The sequence below is a fragment of the Rosa rugosa genome, chromosome 3 (genome assembly GCF_958449725.1).
Source record: "Rosa rugosa chromosome 3, drRosRugo1.1, whole genome shotgun sequence".
NCBI classification, from domain to species: domain Eukaryota; kingdom Viridiplantae; phylum Streptophyta; class Magnoliopsida; order Rosales; family Rosaceae; genus Rosa; species Rosa rugosa.
Window position 1 is genome coordinate 34,261,623 of NC_084822.1, and position 18,574 is coordinate 34,280,196.

The 18,574-nt window shown below is 36.7% G+C and overlaps 3 protein-coding genes and 1 long non-coding RNA gene across 9 annotated transcripts; 1 reads left to right on the plus strand and 3 right to left on the minus strand.

Moving 5' to 3' along the window:
• The first annotated feature begins 207 nt into the window (after nt 1–207).
• LOC133738636 (uncharacterized) lies at nt 208–6,162 on the plus strand. Of its 3 annotated transcripts, none has more exons than XM_062166210.1 (14): nt 208–585; nt 1,997–2,108; nt 3,364–3,476; nt 3,616–3,738; nt 3,857–4,077; nt 4,221–4,296; nt 4,412–4,498; nt 4,624–4,704; nt 4,826–4,858; nt 4,981–5,034; nt 5,121–5,162; nt 5,273–5,351; nt 5,436–5,506; nt 5,690–6,162. In XM_062166210.1, the coding sequence occupies exons 1-14, from the start codon at nt 370–372 to the stop codon at nt 5,756–5,758; spliced, it is 1,377 nt and encodes a 458-aa protein (XP_062022194.1). In that variant the 5' UTR covers nt 208–369; the 3' UTR covers nt 5,759–6,162. The 3 variants fall into 3 exon arrangements, with proteins under 3 accessions (XP_062022194.1, XP_062022195.1, XP_062022196.1); XM_062166211.1 differs by lacking the exon at nt 208–585 and adding an exon at nt 1,531–1,733; XM_062166212.1 differs by lacking the exon at nt 208–585 and adding an exon at nt 1,837–1,860.
• Nucleotides 6,163–6,652: 490 nt separating this feature from the next.
• On the minus strand, nt 6,653–8,617 carry LOC133738373 (uncharacterized). The gene is made up of 4 exons (XM_062165900.1): nt 8,380–8,617; nt 8,162–8,262; nt 7,419–7,676; nt 6,653–7,082 (listed from the first exon to the last, which is right to left on the minus strand). The coding sequence occupies exons 1-4, from the start codon at nt 8,504–8,506 to the stop codon at nt 6,912–6,914; spliced, it is 657 nt and encodes a 218-aa protein (XP_062021884.1). The 5' UTR covers nt 8,507–8,617; the 3' UTR covers nt 6,653–6,911.
• Nucleotides 8,618–9,459: 842 nt separating this feature from the next.
• LOC133739744 (uncharacterized) lies at nt 9,460–10,899 on the minus strand. 2 transcript variants are annotated; one of them, XR_009860804.1, is made up of 3 exons: nt 10,724–10,899; nt 10,347–10,555; nt 9,460–10,133 (listed from the first exon to the last, which is right to left on the minus strand). It is a non-coding gene; the product is annotated as an uncharacterized LOC133739744 (long non-coding RNA). The 2 variants fall into 2 exon arrangements; XR_009860803.1 differs by having other exon boundaries at nt 10,347–10,424; nt 10,724–10,886.
• Nucleotides 10,900–14,327: 3,428 nt separating this feature from the next.
• On the minus strand, nt 14,328–18,272 carry LOC133738110 (uncharacterized). 3 transcript variants are annotated; one of them, XM_062165557.1, is made up of 5 exons: nt 17,953–18,269; nt 17,329–17,580; nt 16,842–16,985; nt 15,704–16,444; nt 14,328–14,694 (listed from the first exon to the last, which is right to left on the minus strand). In XM_062165557.1, exons 1-5 carry the CDS (start codon nt 18,064–18,066, stop codon nt 14,479–14,481), a joined length of 1,467 nt encoding a protein of 488 aa, XP_062021541.1. In that variant the 5' UTR covers nt 18,067–18,269; the 3' UTR covers nt 14,328–14,478. The 3 variants fall into 3 exon arrangements, with proteins under 3 accessions (XP_062021541.1, XP_062021539.1, XP_062021542.1); XM_062165555.1 differs by having other exon boundaries at nt 14,551–15,038; nt 17,953–18,272; XM_062165558.1 differs by lacking the exon at nt 14,328–14,694 and adding an exon at nt 15,053–15,271 and having other exon boundaries at nt 17,953–18,270.
• Between the last annotated feature and the right edge of the window lie 302 nt (nt 18,273–18,574).

Sequence of the window (18,574 nt, forward strand, 5' to 3'; positions counted from 1 at the left end):
ATGAGTCAATTTACACTTAAAAGAAGTTGGAAGCAACCTATTAAAGTAGGTTGCTCCAAAATTAAGTCCTATTTCATGTTTGCTCTTTTCTGTGACTGGTCGGTTCAAAAATCAAAACACCGTACCCCCACACTTCCACGTACACCCCCACACTTCCACTCTCTCTGCCCCTGCCTGTCTCTCTCCCTCTCGAGGTAGAAAACAAAATAGTGGAGACAAAGCAAGAGCAAAAGCAAAAGCCATCCCCTACATAAAAATCTATGAAGTCTCACATACAGAGAAAAAATATCTTAACGTTTCATACATAACAGAGAGAGCGTTATTAAAGACTAGCTTAATTGTGCTTTTGCATAACGTTAATCTGTATATATGGAGGAGGATAGTCTCTGCAGATCGAATATTGGTGGTGAAGAGATGAAAGGGAAGGAGAAGAGAGAGTTGAGGCACCTTTTCGTGACGGTGTTCCTCTCTTCGCTTTCCATGTTCTTGGTGATTCCGGCCATAACCGACGTCACCATAGCGGCGGTTTGCCCCAGTCGGGAAAGCTGCTCTCTTGCCATTTACCTCTCTGGGTTTCAACAAGCGGTACGTACCAGTGTGGAGTTTTCGATCATCTGTTAATTCTTTATTCTTTACCGTCTGATTAATTAATTAGGAGGAGGAGTTCATCTTTCATATCTCTTTCCCTTTATTTAAATAATGTTAAATTTACCTTTCAGTTGATGATTCCAAGCATACATTCCAAAGAAAACTTTCACGGTTTCCTAGCTAGCTAGCCGGTCCTTTAAAACTTTGATTCGAATTTTGATATTGATTTCAATTAGTCAGTACGATAACTTTTTCCGTCTTTCCCCGTATGAGTCATGTATTACCGTATTAGTTTCCAAGAAAGTCAGAAAAAGAAAACTGACGGATTAAGTATTTCTATTACAATCATCTCAATTAATTAACCATATAATTCAATCATTTCGATTGGTTTATCATATAACTCAACCATAAAAATCGCTCATTAATTGTTTAGTCTTTTATTGGCATGAGTTGGGAGTTGGGTGAACCGCTCATTGTTTGTAAATGTTAATTAGTTGTGTATAGTTTACGGTCGCAATGAATATGGTAATCAATTGAACTTCTTAGTTTGATTTTTTTTTTCTTTTTTCAAAACAATCCTGATTGTATGATCTAAAATAGAGATGGTTCAGACAATTAGCTTAGAGCAATCGCAATCACAATGTCATCTCGAAAAGGAGACTACTATATATGTTTGTGTATTTTCATAAAAAATGCAAGTGGAACACATATTTTGTGCTTTAAATTGCGTGTACGTACCTCTAAAATCATTACTAATGGTTAACGTGATCTAATCGAATGTGTGTTCAAGAATTGAAGTTTGCAAACCCAGAAATCCTCTACAATCCTCTACACTCCCAACCTAAACTTCATAAGGTCATACCTACCAAATGTTCTATCCATGACCGTGAGTTCATTGCTCAAGTTAATTATATCCCAACAATTCAATTTAATGACTTTTGTCTTCAACGTGAGTCGTGAGGCGTCTAAAACTACGTCCCCTTTCCTCCATTTTCCCAGCAACCAAACAAATCTGTCAAGGTTAACGTTCAAGTTTGCAAACCCAGAAATATGTGTACATGAATTGAAGTTTGCAAACCCAGAAATTGTCTACAATCTGCCTAAACTTCATAAGGTCCTACCTACCAAATGTTCTATCCATGACCGTGAGTTCATTGCTTAAGTTAATTATATCCCAACAATTCTATTTAATGACTTTTGTCTTAAACGTGAGGCGTCTAAAACTACGTCTCCTTTCCTCCATTCTCCCAGCAACCAAACAAATCTGTCGAGGTTAACGTTCATAGTCACAATCATGTCACTATCGTGGACAAGTCTTTGTACATTCATAAATTGAAATTCTTAGGTTGAAAATCATGTAACCATCCGATTATTAATATTATAAATCAGCATTATGGTTGTGATGCAGATCATAGGCATGGGAACGGTGGTGATGAATCCGGTAATTGGGAACCTGTCGGACCTCTATGGGAGGAAGGCTCTGCTCACATTCCCATTGACAGTATCCATTATCCCACTAGGTACTTTTGCTTGCTTGATTTCTTTTTGCTTAATGATTCTATAATTTCTATTGCTACTTGTTGGTGCTGTTCTACTGTTCTACATGCTTTTGCCTTTGCGAATGTCCAATACATTAAAGCTTTAGAGCTGCCCCGCCCACTATATGATGAAGCATATTGCAACCTTTTTACTATGAAGGCCAGGAAAACAGAAAAATGTCTCTATATTCTATAATCAAGCATCTGTTTTACTCCAGCATATGTCATACTCGTCCTTTTTTTTTTTCAAAACAGCTGAAGGATGACATATTGTAGACTTGTAGTATTCGAAAATAGGGAGGGCTACATATTTATGTGTATTTTTTTTTTTAGTACAATTATGCACAGGTGTGCGAATGCAAGAGTGGGGAGATGAGAACCTAAGAGTTCAAGTGTTCAAAGATTGAATTTAGTCCGCAATTTAGGCCTTTTTGCGAAGAAGAATGAGAATTTGTGATGGACGGAGAGAATGGGAGAGCCAGAGAGGAGTTTGACTTCGATAATTTGAGAGTTCGGGTGGCTTCGTTAAACAAACATACATATAAACAAAAAATATACATCATATATATAGTTTTTTTTTTCAACCCAAAAGTTTGTTCTGAATATAAAGCCATGAATATGACGAAATAGCTAGCAAATAAACCCAAACCCAATCTGCAAAGTTAACTCTATAAACTTGAACTGATTACCTCCTGGCCGAGATACTGAGATAACACAACAATTGATAAAATGATAAGTATTGAAATCAATTAAACCCACAACAATTGCACAGTAGAAAGAAGACCCACTGATCGACCTTGATAAGTTTTGAAATCAATTAAACCCACTTACCCACGTCAATTAAACATTTAAACCCACATAAATTAAACATCAATTAAAGTATACATCTAATTTTTTTTTAAGCCTCAAAATCTCGGACGGGCTCCAGCCCGCCCAAGCCACTACTTAAATCCGCCCATGATCTTAGGGTATGTCGCTTCCAAATTAAAACTAATGTCTATGAGACTTGGGACTCGATCGATCACCGATTGCCATTGATATTGTGTTCAACTGCTTCCAGCTTCACGAATTCTCCACTTCAATGTATACATGAGAAGGGTGCTTGGATTAATATCCATGTTCCTATTACCTGTTGCCTTGTGTGTTGATTCATTTTTGAATTTTCTTCTCGTACCACTAATTGTTTCCAATAATATGTCTATATCTCTCATTACGTGAGTTTTCATTTCTCTTGCAGCAATATTGGCGTATAGCCGGGAGACCAACTTTTTCTATGCTTTCTATTTGCTGAGGACCCTAACTGCCATGACAAGCGAAGGCAGTGTCAACTGCCTCGCCCTCGCTTATGTGGTATGTCCATTCCCCACCTATAGAATATTAAGTGTATAACCTACCTTGGGAATGTCGAGTTGCATTACCATGCATGATGTCACGGTATTCTACATCCACTGTGGAGCCATATATATGCAATTTAATTTCTTACTTTCAGGCAGACAACATTTCAGAGGGAGAGAGAGTATCTGCATTTGGACTTCTATCTGGGTTTTTCTCCGCATCATTTGTATGTGGAACTTTAGCAGCTCGTTTCCTCCCCACTTCGTTAACATTTCAGGTTTTAATTTCCTCGCTACCTACCATCAACCCTTAATTTCTCTAATGAAATTAACATCTGGCTTTCAATCACTACTTGTAATTCTAGTATTTCTTGTATACATTATATGGGGGTTTAGGTTGCCGCCTTAGTATCAATGCTGGCAGCTGTTTACATGAGGATTTTTCTCGAGGAAATTAGGCCATCAGATCATGGGGATAGTACTTTGAGCCAGCCTATCTTGAAGGGATTAGAACCAGCACTAGAGCGAATCGCAGATGACGATTACTCTCCGAAGACGAAAATTGAATTTAAGAAGATCCCATCTGTTGGGGATCTTATTAGCTTACTCAGGAGTAGGTAAGAGTTTGTATAGCAGTTAAGCTTAAGCTTCTATGTTTGGATAGTTCAGATTAAACAATTACCTTGAAGGTTACTTGTGTAAGGAACTGTTTGTTCACTTACCGTCTTTAGTTTGTACAAAAACCCTGTATTTGTTGCAGTAAGACCCTGTCACAAGCTGGTATTATTATCTTCTTTCAGAGCCTAGCAGAAGGTGGCATGCAAGCTTCGGTCCTGGTACGTTTTTCCCTTATTTACCAAACTTCCTGATTTCATCTTTTCAATTTGCTAATTATTAGTTAAGACCTATGAAATCCCCTATTCTTGACTGTTAAGTTTCCAAACCATGCAGTATTTCCTTAAGGCTCGTTTTCAGTTCGACAAAAATCAGTTTGCTGATATAATGCTGATTATGGGGATATCAGGAGCCATAACACAGGCTAGCTACACCTAAAACTTGTGCTGCTGCACACAGAAACACATATTTCTTTAAAGTCTTCAATTTCCCCCGCTTTTAGTTGTTTAAGTACTTACTAATTTGCTAATCATTTGGGTAATATGCAGATGATTTTCATGCCCATGATGGCACCTAAAATCGGAGAGGAAAAGATGCTGTCAATCGGGCTCTCACTGAACTGTATCAGTGTAAGCACTTAGCTTCAACTCTTCCCCCTTTTCCAGATTCACCTTGCTGATTTCTTGTGTCATTACATTCTTTTTTTGAAATAAGTATTGCTTACTCATGTCTGGTTTACCAACTATGCAGATGTTTCTAAACAGTATAGCGTGGTCACCTTGGGTAATCTTCGGTCTTTGCACACTCGTAACATCCTTAAACACACACGTTACACATGTTTGTTTCACTACATCTTTCCTCACGTACCAAGTATTCTTTCTTGTCTTAATTTTTGAATGCTACAGGTTCCTTATGCAGCTACTGTGTTTTCTTCTTTTGCCTTACTAGCACAACCAACTGTAGGTTTTTTCTCTCTAACCCTGGTAAAAAGCTATGTCCTGTTGGTTGAATGACTATCGCTGATAGTAAACTTTGTGACCGACAGATACGCAGCATTGCATCAAAACAAGTTGGACCAAATGAACAGGTAGTTCTACTGAATAGGGTCTTCAGTTTTATGATAAGAAAAGATCTGCACATTGTATCTTAATTACTATGTGTTATTCAACTCAATTGAAGAAGTAAAACTCGTATCAGGGAAAGGCTCAAGGATGCATTTCAGGCATAAGTTCCTTTGCCAACATTGTTGCTCCATTGGTTTTCAGTCCTTTAACAGGTACGTCTTGATCTTTTTGACTCTGTTTTTTCTTTTCTGGGAAGAAAATGTCTTCCAGTTTGACCAAGTTTTCCTATTGTACAGCTTTATTTTTGTCTGAAGATGCACCGTTCAATTTCCCTGGCTTCAGTATTATGTGCCTTGGACTTGCAACGGTAAGAATGAACTAATAGCACAGATTAGTCTTAATTTTAAGACACCATTAGTTTTCAGAAATAAAAATTAACATATGCAGCATTGAGAATTCAGGAGTTCAAACACTATGAACAGCAGATAAAACGGAAAAACATGTATCTTTTATGTATAAACTGCTTGACATATAACACTTGTGTATGCAGATCATTGCCTTAATTCAGAGTACAATGATAAGGGCTTCTCCTCCTATTGCAAGTCACAATTTAGCCTAGCATAAAGATTTCTTTACCTACAGTTTCATCTGATGGAGCTCTATAATCAAATACAGAAGGAACCCGAGAACAAGAGCTATATTAAGCTATGCAGAAATGATATTATCGTATACAAAGAAACAGGAAAGAGAGAGAGAGATAGCTAATTTGTTATTTAGAAAACATACTTCTGTATTCCTCCATATGGGAGGGCTTATATCCAGCAGGACTCTCAAAGCTAATCGTGTCTCTTGCAGTTGAATTAGCTGGGTCCGTTCAGTATAGTTGGCTTGATCCTTGGGTAAACTCTGTATAGCATGCTATTAAGCATATGGGTTAATTGATGAGAATCATCTACACCATCTTCTTGTAATGCTACATGATGATTTTGGATTATATATTCACCAATATGGCTATTCTCATGAGGTTTTATAGTTTTCCAAGTGTTTGATTGATTTACTACTTGACACTGTCTATGTCACTATAATTTTGCGGCCCGCGACCGAGAAGCAGGGACATTTATGCAAACTATTTTAGTAGGAAAATGGGAGAGAGTAACTTAACCATTAGAAATATATACCACGTGGGCAACTCTCTCGACAGGTATTCTGTATTTCTGTATGCATCTTTCGGTACTTAGGTAATTAGACCCAACTAGATTCATGGTTTAGACGAATATAATAGTGCAGATGGCTCCTGATTAGTTCAAACAACCGATTAGGATGAAGAATTAAGGTATGAAGGATCTCCCAAATAGAAAGACCTATCTCACAAATCAACAGCTGCATTCCTCCTCAACAGCAAACATATATGCAACAACAAATAATCAAAAACTTGGCTGTGTCCAAATACTGATTTTCATTCAGAAATGCACCAAAAGAGCATCTCATTCACCATTATACGAAGAGTTATGAATATGTGAATATGCTTCCAAATTTGCATTGTCAGAAAATTAGAACCATCACTAATTCACTATACATAAGCTCCAAATAAGATTTATTTGTAATAAGCTTTTTTGCCATTCAAACATCTCTTACTAAGCTGTAAATAACCCTAGATATTCCAATGCTGAATATTAAGATGTAACCAGATAGTGACATATACAAGACAACTAAGCTAAATATCCCGATACATCAGTGCAGAATATACATACACGATAGGTGGTCCATCCACCTCATTGGAAGGGAAATATTTCATCATCACCATCGTCCATTTCCAGGTATTTGAAGTTAACAGCATCCCATCCATTACCTTTGTAATCAAAGCCTGGGCTCACATAGCACTTCATCTCATGAAACAGGTTCAAATTATCCACGAGCTTATGGAAGGCATTGCATCCACAACACTACATAACAAGAAAGCAAACACGCAGTCATTAGAAAACTGTTAACTGCCTTTCGCTTACTGCCGCTCATCAGAATACTTTCAAAGCTTATCTTAACAAAAAGATTATTCATCTTTTCAAAAACCTCCTGAATTACTATTGCAAATCATCAGCCAAAGACACCGAGTAAATTATTAGTATTTAATACTCGCTTCCAAATTACATTGGTAGACATTCTGTATTCTTAATTAATGTCCCTTTCCTCAATTCCCCCATAAAATCATACTGGAAACCCAATGTAATAATTTAACATATGGTCAACTCAATATTGAGCTCCATGATTAAATCCTAAATTACCTGCACAAAGACAGTGCCATCAGTGAATGCATGGGGATTGATTGCCCGAGTTGTCCGCTGCCCACAAATGTTGCAAGTGAAAGCCACGAGCATTCTACGGCGAGGAGACTTTGTAAAGAGAGACCAAGGAAAAGTGGAGACATTCTCAGTGCTTGATTGCGATTCAATCCCAGCAGGTGCAGGAGGCCCCTCCATCCCAGAACCTGTAGTCCACCCTCTTCCTGTCGCAGCACCCATCACCAATCCCATTGCCGCATCCTAAAAATATGTTTGTAACGAATAAAATGTCATTCGACACATAAAAGGTTGCACAATAACATTACATTACTCCCAGGTCCCAACATTAACATATATCTTCTGTAACCAAAGCCCAGCTATTGCATCTTTGGCAAGCTTGCAGAGAAAATGATATCCAAACGAATAGATATTTATATCACAATCCAGGGATTGAAAAGAAAGTAAGAAACCCCTACAAAAAATCAATGACTTGTTGGAGAACAAATACTATCCTCTTTCTTTGTATACAATTCCAATTGTCTATATTGCTAAAATTTCCTTCAAGCAATCAATTTATCTACAAAATATCCATCTTTAACATCTTAAAATCCAAAAGCAGCAGCAAAATTTTGACCCTATTTCCTTTACGAAAATTTGTGCAGCTTTTCTTTAATTTTGGGGAACGAAGAACAGAATCAAACACACCTGACTCTATTATCTACAAGTTATCTGAAAATCAAGAGTACCTTGGAGAGTGGGGAGAGGGAGAGGTGGCGATTACTGAGAACCGGAAGATTCTTGGTTTCTTTGGAATCCGACTGAGGAGGATTGGAGCCATTTTCGTTTCCTGAAATCGAAAAATTCACAGTCCCACACCATCAAATTTCAAAATCCCTTTTCAATCAAAAATCGAAACCTTGATGCTCTACTGGGAACGAAAGATGGAAATGAAGAGTGATTTTACCTTTGGAAGCGAGCGGGAGGTGAAAGGGTCTGAAGGAGAGGGCTTTTCTTCTTGGGGAGAAAATCGAAAAGGGGGAAGAGGAGGACATGAAGGTAGCAGAAGAGGAGGAGGTCGTTAGGGCTTCCATGATTTGATTTGATTCACAACACTCAACAGAGATTTTGATGGATGGATTGATTGATTAAGATGAACTGATAAAGTCGTTTGAGAGAGAAAATATCGCGGGAGGATAGCTCTTCCGGACTGGGTCTGGGTCTGGGTCTGGATATCTTCGTCTCCCAGGCCCAATTGGTGGGTCTCTAGTTATTTTACAATTCACTATATTGGCTTTTATGTTTTTATTTTTTTTATTTTAAATTAAATAAATTGCTGTATTGATTTGATTTTATTTTAAAATCAGGATAGTTCTCTCCTGATTTTGGGGATGCTTCTCATTTTTTCATGGAAGGTATTGTATTTTTTTTCAAATATGGTTGAGTCTATTGACTATCTTATCTTCGTATAGAAATAAGCGAGTGACATATATGGTAATTCAAAAATTTAACTATTTTTTTAAAAGAATTGGCTTAATTAACTCTATATTATGTGAGGGCATATATGGTAGTTCAAAAATTTAACCATTTTTTAAAGAATTGGCTTAATTATATAAGACCTAGTTTGTTTGTTTGTTTTTTTTTTTTCCAAGAGTGTGTGGGACGGTAGTTAAAAATAGTGGGAGTTTCCACCCCCACATTTAGACTTTCCACTACATTTAATTTTATTTTTGTTTATATTTTTTATTTCGTTAATTGACTTTATTATTTCCTATTGATTATTTCTGATTTAAAGTATTTTAATATACAAAGGGTAAATTGGTAAAAAAAATCAGTTATGGATCGGAGAGCAAGTTCTCTTCGATCTCTTAATAATAGTACTAGCCTTCCTGCGCATGCGAAAGGGCTACGCTCACGCGTGCAAAAGATGATTCCATTTGAACCGCGTACGTGAGATCATTCCATTTGAGCATACATTGATGTTATATCAAATTTTTTTTTTTAAATGGAATGTGCTTGGAAAAAAAAAAAAAAAAAGTTTTTGGGCTTGAGCTAAAAGATTTGGACTTGATCTGCAAGGCACGGAGATTCTGTTCATTATCAACCACATTCATTGATACACAAATATAGGGTCGACCATCTCATGTCTAAAGTCTTCAGAGGTTGTATTAAAACAATCTTTATTTAGTTGGATACCTATCTAGCAGTTTAATAGCACGATTAATTGAAACCATATCCATGAACATCTTCATCATAGTAAAAACTTGCACCCTCATCGTAATCATAATAATCGAATAGAACCCCGAGAGCGGAAATTAGCAACATGAGAAGCAAGCTTTGCTATTTCTTCATCTCCCTCATCAAAACCTATACAATGGTTGACATCCAAATGCACAAGCTCGTTGCAGCCCTGCAGTAGCGTCACAAGAGCACCCCGATCAATATTTGCCCTCTTCAAGATCAATTGCTTAAGCTTAGGCAGCAAGCTAACAATTGCCATTGCTTTATCTTTATCAATGTCTGCATTATTAGCCACACTCAAACGACGCAAGTTCTTGCAGTGAATGGAGATCTGTCCAAGGAAGTTCTCCAAATTATAGCTGGTTGCCAATTCCAACTACTCCAAATTTGTCCACTTTCCAATTAGTTCTTGAATTAGGCTCGACTTATATTCCACTGAACGTACGGCTGGGCAATACCAGTTCCTTTAGGGCAGGACACCTGCAAACAACAGTAGTTTTCCACGACTTATTTACATAAAAAGAAAATGAAACAAAATTTTTATGCCTCTGAAAACAGAACTAAAGTTTTTTTTTATTTGGCAGGCTTAAAGGGAACATCAAATTTCGAGTGTACCGAAACTCCTGCATGCAGTGTTGCAAATTAAAGCTGAAACAAAGTCTCTGTATGTACAATACACAAGGAAAGACTTACTTAGCTGCAGCATATTTCAAGACATCTCCTGAAGCACATGGAGGTAGCCTGAGAGAAATAGCCTTTCCTTTGCTACGACTGATTATGAACATAACAAATACAGACACCGAGAAACGCTCCTTATCAAGTCGATACTCATTTATAAATCTTTGAAGAAGGGTACACATACACCAATAATCGTAAAAGCCAGTTGAATGCAAATGGAATTCCTAGACCAGATGAAAACATAAGGAAGAAGGAAACAATTCACAATCTTTTCTCACCCTCTTATAAAATTGTTTTTGAAGCTGGAGCTCGACTGGCTTATTGGAAATGATAGCTAGAGACTAGAGTGAGTAGAGTCCTATTAATCAAATAACTAATGAAAAAGCTCTTACCTCGTAACAAGTATTTTGTGCTTGGTGATCTTCCCCGAACGGTTTTTGTGCTTCAATGTTGGAAAATCATCCTTATCAAAAAAAAAATGTTGGAAAATCATCAAATATATATAAAGTTTTACCAGCATATATTCATTTGTTGGTATCTCAAGCCAATAGGGTAAAAGACCTGTCACAAGTCACAAGTCACAAGTCACAAGTGAGTCGACAAACCCATTACTAAAGAAAATGCTTTCACCTATGAACAAAAAAGCGAAAAGAGACTAAAGGCAAAAGAATAGCCTCATATGAGTCATATCCAATCCAATGGATATGCATGAGAAAAAAGTAAAATCTTAGGAAATGACTTATACCCAGTGTAAAATAGAAGAGTAAAAGTGAAGGCAATAATGGAGGTACATTTTCTTTTTGCCTTTTTCTTTTGATCGATAAAGTAGATACGTATCTTAAGCATCAAGCACAAGGATTTTTTTTGTGCACTACGTGGATATCAGAGGTTTGATCTGCCGGATATGCGAGTTAATTAGATAAGACAAAGCAACATAATTGATGATTTCAAAAGTAGTTTACCAGTATTGCTACAAAAACTGCTCCAAAATCAAATATTAAAGAAATAGGTAAGTTGTCAAGTTGGTCTGAGACTCCTACTATTTCATTTATTTTTGATTATGCAACATAGTTTTCTCATAATTTATTATGTACTAACCTTCCTGCACGCGTCATGGGCTGCGCTGGCGTGCGCCCAAATTTTTTCTTTTCTTATTTACTATGTTTTGTTATTAGTAGGCGTCTATTTATTTATCAATGCTGACCTAGTACAATTGGGTACAATGTCTTTTTGTGTTGTTTTTTTATAATCCACACCACATTATTGTACAAATTGACATCGTATAATAACTTTTGCTTTGTGACTTTCTGAATCCATTTTATTTTTATTTTTTCCTTTGTTACTAACAATAATCATTTAGGAGAATTGGTCAAAAAAAGAATTATGACAGACCGTTGAAACATACTTCTCTCTACCTTATCATCTTTCTTTTCCAATTTGTTTAACCTTCTTTGATCAATCCTAACCACAATTCTTAAAATCAAATTCTCCAAATTGTGCATAAAAATTTATTAATCGTTTAACAACTCGAAATGGATTCAACTCTCAACTCCTAAACAAATAAAGAATTAATGGCCCAAAAAAAAAAAGAGATTCTAGATTCTCAGATTTCATGCAGTACCAAAATCATGTCCTTCATGTCACTTCAATTATGCATCAGCCTCCTTACGATGGAATTGTAACAACATGCATGCTAGAGCTTGCTATTTTTGCCTCATCTTGTGCCTTCATTTTCACCCTCCTAATATCAAGTACGTCCACAAAACTAATTCATTTGTTATGATTGAAATTCTTGTAAAGAGAACTTGTAAAAATAATAATAATAATAAATAAGAAGAAGAATAAGAATAAGAAGAGAGAGATTGACCAATAAAGAGAACTTGTAAAACAGAACAGAAACTGAATTTGCACTTTTGAAAATTGATTGGTAATTCTTATCTCAATATGTGGAGGAACAAAGTAGAGAACCCAAGGCATTCACTAAATGCTTTTCCAAGGCAATTCGTCAACTAAAATAATTGACTAAGGAAGAAAACTATATAGGTTTATGAAACAAGCTAGCAACTAATAAGCATATGTAGAAAAGTAAAAAACACTGACAAATTATATAAGAATCTAATGCTAAGAAAATAAGTGAATGCAAAAAATAAAAAGCAAAGGCAACTGTAGAAGAAGTGAATGATCCCTTCACTACATGTGAATACATGTTTCTGGAAGTCACCAAGAAAGTACCTCAAAGCTTCCACCAAGATTATGATATCAACGGTCCTAAACCAAAAAGAGAAAAGAAAGAAAAAAGAACACAGTAGATTACAGAAACGACTAAAAGTAAAATGAGTTGATAATGAACTATCAACCCGGCCATTAGAAACTGAAGTATCAACTCAACCAAATTATGCAAGAACTTCAAAAAAGAAAGATGTATAAAGAAGTAGACATAGACAGAGACAAAGAAACAAAGAAAACAAACATGTGCACAAAAAAAAAATGAAGAAAAAAGGAGAGCAAAAGTTACCTGGAACAAAAGAAATTAAAATGAAGCAGTATACTACAATAACATTCTGTAATGAAAGACACCACCCTTCTAATCATCAAATTATGCAACGACCTTAGAAACTCTCACATACAATCATAGACATGGAATGAACAATCACTAACAATAATTCATTCATCTAAGTAACAATGAAAACCAACACAAAAAGTAAGAATCCATGGAATATAGAACACATGCATTTGAGACTGAAACTATTTAACATACCTGGTCTTCACGTTTTCCTTTCAAGTTCAATCAAATACTTTACAGGGACCAAAACAAATGAAGTAAATGTCACTGAAGGTCATATCTTAATTACACAGAATATTGAAAACTTCAAATAGTTGAGAAACAATTGAAGAGCATAAATTTACCAATTACAAAACCTGGATTGAAAACGGAATGGTGATAATCTTAATATCAATTGAAATTATAGCATGAATCACTAAAAGCAAACTAACGAAAACCCTCCATCAATAAATAATGTGCTTATGCTCACTCACTCAAAAGCCAGGACATATTCAAGTGAATGGCCTATCGCCACCATTGTTCATCAATTATTGGAAAACGAATTTGACAGAAGAACTGAGCATGCTAAATCCAAAACCCAAACTTCACACCACATTCAAATTACCAGGATCATCCCTCAAATGACCAAATCCTAAAAGTAAAGAATACATCACACATGCACGTAAAGAAGAGAAATAGTCAGTGTTAGTCTTCAAATTTTTTATTGTAGTTCTCGCACAATTTGGTTGAGTTGATCGGTTGAAAAACTATAAAAGGAAAAAGAAAAAGAAGACCAAGACCAAATCAGTTGAGAAGCAGTTGAATGTAGAAGGGAAAAAAAAAAAAAACAAAACAAAACATACCTGGAGACGTTATAAAAATAATAGTATAAAAACTTCTGCAGTTTGGTGAAACTTCTGACACTAAAAGAGGGCTTGGCTTTATAGTAGTAAAGATAGATAAGATATATTATGTGAGGACATATATAGTAGTTTAAAAACTTAACAATTTTCTTAAGAATTGGCTTAATTATATAAGATATTCTAACAAATTACCGGTCTACATTTTAAGTTCGATTTATGGATGTGCAGTTATTGTATTTTTTTTTGCTTTTTTTCCTGAGAGGAGTGAATAATATATATTTACTCGGCTTCACAGAGCCAGCCATTTCCATGAAAAAACATACACGAGATCTAATGTTCCAGCAACAATAAACTGAATCGTGTGATATGCAGGTCTTCCAATTTTTGCTGCTTTCCATGATCCAACAACTTCTTATCCATTAAGTGCAAAACATTTTACTGATTTTAGTTTATGCGCTTTATGTATGTGTTGATGTGGTTGGTGTCAAGAGAAAAAAGGAATGCGACATAGGATCTAAATTTTAAAAGGAAAGCAAACTCCATATTGATTCTTCTAAAACAAACACACTCCCATAATTTATGCACAAAGAATTACCCAGAACTAACAAAAATAACATTAAATGTAAGTTATTACTTATTACCAGTAGAAATGAGAGTTTGCAATCCCCTTAAGTAACAAGAAATAACACTCGATCCTAAATTACGTACATTTGCTATCAACAATTCACAAATTGCTTGCAACTCAAAAAACAAAATCCCCTTGGCTGGAGTTGTCATCGTCGTCTTCTTCTCCTGAAGAATCATCATTGTTGGCATCTAATGTCAGTATTAGCTCTAGATCTGCCGATGAGTTTTCCCCACTGTGCTCTGGGCTTGTCCTCCGCCGTTGCAGTGAAAAAAGTTGCAGCATCAATTCCTGAGGCGAGAAGCGGTACATCCAGCCCTTAGCCTTGGGTTTCTGCTGGACAGAAAAGTTTTAAACCATAATCATCATTAGTGTAGATCATAACCATCAAGAAAACTATCATGATTGTTAGCATCATCATCATCTTCACAGTTTCTGCCATTTTCATTCTCAACATTGTCACCATCACCACCACCATCATCCTCATCCTGATCATCACTATCATTGTCATCCTCGTCCTGATCATCACTATCATTGTCATCGTCATCCTCGTCCTCATCATCTTCATCGTTCTCGTCATTGTCATCGTCATCAAACATATAGTCGTCATAAGAATATTCATCATCCTCATCCTCATCACCAATAGCGTACCATATTAATCGGCCAGGTATCGAGACCTTTACCAAACAAGCAACAGCAGAGAAATTAGTTCCTCTGCTATAGCTTTTGGAATCATTATGATTGTCCTATGCATATCCACTTATCTAATCACTCATTAACATCCCCCAGTACCAACATGGGAATACATATAGGGGTTTCTAGGACTACCTAGATGGGTGAGCATTGCGCCACCAACTCATGCTTTCCCCAAATCAGTTTTCTATGTTATCTTGAAAAGACCCAGAACCACCTGAATCTCCATGCAATGTTGGGGGTGGAGACACAAAATAATGGGTCAATGAGCTGGCAACCTCCAATAATATAAAGGAATCAAAGCACTAAAACAAGCTAACATGTATTTTTTGTCTTTTGAGCAAATACACACAAGGACACATCATACATTCATAACCAACATCCAATGCTTAGCGTAACCGAAAGAGCAGTGGTATTGAACACACCCTCCTCAACTCCCATTTCACCCCTTTTTTTTTTTCTGTTTTTTTTAAGAAAGATGTTCTGCTTGCCCCTGAAGAGCAGATATCTAATCTTCAGGGCCACAACACCATCTAAGCTCACAACTAGGATGTGCAAGATAAGCCCCATGGGAAAGTTGGATGAGCAAATTTATAAACCTTACTGAGATTATACACATAAATAAACAGCTCAGGGTAACAAAGCATACCTGTTCAATGTTCTGAGGCAGAGTAGCTCTCTCTAGAGCCTTTGGAGTCCACATCTTAATATCATTTTCAATTCCACTGCTTGCAAGTACCATGGTGTGAGGATGAGACTTGATACAGTTTACTACATCCTTATCTCCTTCCATGACACGAATCAACTCACCTCCCTTTTTCTTCCATATGAATATCCGCCCACAGTCAGACCCACTCACAACATACTCGCATTTCGGCCCAAAGAAGTTCACACCTTTCACTGTCTCAGAGTTCAAGTGACCCTTGTAAACTTGAGGAACAGTTTTTTCATCAGTATCCATGGATGATGGAGATTCTTCAGACTCGTGATCATCACTCATTTCACTTGCATCACTACTCATGGAAATGGGAGGATTAGGTCCTAATCCCATTTCTCGTGTAAAAAGATAGATGAACTCGTCATTGTATGATACAAGAAGCTCACTTTGTTCTGAAAAGGCCAAGCCTGTAATTCCAACTTGGTCATTACCAATCAAATGTGGTGGGCAGAAGTAGTTCGTGGGTTGACCAATATCAGATGATCCATCCCAGTTATACTTGCGGATATCAAAAAGCCGGGTATACTCATCAGAACCTGCGACTGCAAAGAGATTTGGATTTCTTGGGTCAATTGCAATTGCATTTAGACTGACAACTGGCAAGTAACTCCTTCTACCATCAAGTGTTTGGCATGTCAAAAGTTTTGTGGGAGCCCCAGTTCTGAGATCAAACTGTAAAATAAAAAGCCCAGTCACATTGCTATAGAATCCATTATACAAATAACAAAGCCAATGACTAAGTTAGGAAAGTAAAACACCCAAACCAGCACCATGCATTATGACTAGCATGGATTATTGTCTTCTCCAAGCTTGGCCTAACCAGCCTTCAGATTATTAAATTTTGGGGTAAATGCAAAAACCCAAAAATTAAAGGAAGGGATGACCAGATTGTAAATTGTAAATCATGTGTCAATCTTTAAAGCTTTCGTCAAAGTGTATTGAACGGAGGTTCTCATTCTCTAAGTACAATTACAATTTTTATGCTTGTCCAGAGTACAATACTGATCCACATAAAGAAAAAAATAAAAACTATTCATGAACACAACTAGCAAGGAAAATGGTAACTCACATGTTGCACCAGTCCATCTTCACCACAGGTATAGAAAATATGAGGGCTCCCAGGCTCAATAGCTAACTTATGAGCGCGTCCACGGTGTCTGGCCAACTTTGAACTTTCCACTTGTCCTCGTTCTAAAATCTGAGTATGTCTCACCTAAAATTGATCAAACCTATTCGTTAAATAATTGTAAAATGAAAAGAAATCAAGTTTAGAAAATAGAGGCACGTCAACAACTTGAATGATAAAAGTAAAACACATGAAGTAAGGAGTGAATAATATTAACAGTAGCCTGTCATTAGAAAAGAAAAATTGAACAAATGGTAAATTTCGCTTCATGAATACATGACAATATAAATAGACACATAAGGGGAAGCTAAGGATGGTGTATATTGCTCCATGGTTTACATACAAATCATTGAGACAATGCTGAGATGGCATTTTCATGAAAAATGGTACATTCATGGCATGTTGTCCTGTTCTAAGATAAACAATGTACCTGCCCATCAGCAGCACAAGTGACAATGCTTCGATCATCACTATAAGGCATGAACTTTGCTTGGAAAACATTGCTATTATGACCGGAATGGAATGACAACTTAACTTTCCCCGTTTCCCAGTTCCATAGTATGAGCCGCCTGTCATCAGAACCCGAAAGCAAAATATCGCCATCTGCATTGAAGCTTACGGTGTTCACACATCCTCTATGCTTGTCCAGCTTCCTGTGGACATCAAGTCGAAGCACGAGATCCTGATTCACAATAAAAGAGGACGAACAAATCTTATTAAACCTCTGCATAAACATTCTCCTAACAGCCCTTACTTAAACGCAATTTCAAACATCTACTTATAACAAACTAATTGATTAAGACATGATCAAACAAAAGAAGAAAACAATCGTCCATTTACAACATAAAAAAGAATCCAAATTTCATAATCATATTTCGACAGCAAAGCTTCACAATCACAGTAATCGAAAACCCAATACATGATCAATCAGTTTTATCATTCCACGGGCACAATCAATCAAAACCATATCGGAAAAACATAAATGAAACAAATAAACCCAACAAAAACGAAGAGGTTTGGAGATAAGGACAACAACAGGATAAAGAGATAAGACCTCAGAGCCACCGAGACGGTGAGCAAAGTTTCTGGCGGAGATCTCGCCCAGCTGTCGCTGCCAAACATTGACGACAGCCTTGTCGCTGCTCGTTTTCAATCGCTTATTCATCATCGACGACGGCGATGATCGATCAAATGGAGTTTTGAGTTTGAGAATCAAAGAGGGATCGCTAATATGATCGCATTCCAACAGTGGGTGTGACCTTCTCTCGCAAGTTCTGGGGTCTGGGCCTGGCCTGCTTTTATGGGACACCCAGAAGGCTCTCTCTAACTCTAGAGTCTAGACTCGGTTTCTGTTAAACTCCAAGGACCTCCACGTACTTCAAGGCTGTGATTAAAAAACACCAGCACACGACGTGACTCACTGATAGTTACTAGTTTTCATAATAGAGAAAATGGTCCGTATGGTACTCCATGTTTGCTTCTTTATAATTTTTGGTACTTCAACTTTGAAAAATATCAATATAGTACCTGAACTTCTAATCCCGACCGAACTTTGGTATCTAGAGAGTAGAGCTGTTGGCGTCTGCCAGCTGGCAATTTTTGAAGGATATTTTTGTCTTTATACTCAACTCATTTTTTTTTTGAAGGGTATTTTTGTGCTTGCAAACCATGTGAGT

Excerpts from the sequence above, each read along its gene's own strand:
- LOC133738636 (XM_062166210.1), top strand. The coding sequence starts at position 370 with ATGGAGGAGGATAGTCTCTGCAGATCGAATATTGGTGGTGAAGAGATG. Across the intron at positions 2,109-3,363 it reads AGTATCCATTATCCCACTAG|CAATATTGGCGTATAGCCGG; the intron begins GTACTTTTGCTT and ends TTTCTCTTGCAG. Across the intron at positions 4,499-4,623 it reads TATCAGGAGCCATAACACAG|ATGATTTTCATGCCCATGAT; the intron begins GCTAGCTACACC and ends GGTAATATGCAG.
- LOC133738373 (XM_062165900.1), bottom strand. The coding sequence starts at position 8,506 with ATGGAAGCCCTAACGACCTCCTCCTCTTCTGCTACCTTCATGTCCTCC. Across the intron at positions 8,263-8,379 it reads CCTCCCGCTCGCTTCCAAAG|GAAACGAAAATGGCTCCAAT; the intron begins GTAAAATCACTC and ends TTTCGATTTCAG. Across the intron at positions 7,677-8,161 it reads CCCTCTCCCCACTCTCCAAG|GATGCGGCAATGGGATTGGT; the intron begins GTACTCTTGATT and ends ACATATTTTTAG.
- LOC133738110 (XM_062165555.1), bottom strand. The coding sequence starts at position 18,066 with ATGATGAATAAGCGATTGAAAACGAGCAGCGACAAGGCTGTCGTCAAT. Across the intron at positions 16,986-17,328 it reads CTTGTGCTGCTGATGGGCAG|GTGAGACATACTCAGATTTT; the intron begins GTACATTGTTTA and ends GATCAATTTTAG. Across the intron at positions 16,445-16,841 it reads AAGATGGACTGGTGCAACAT|TTTGATCTCAGAACTGGGGC; the intron begins GTGAGTTACCAT and ends TTTATTTTACAG.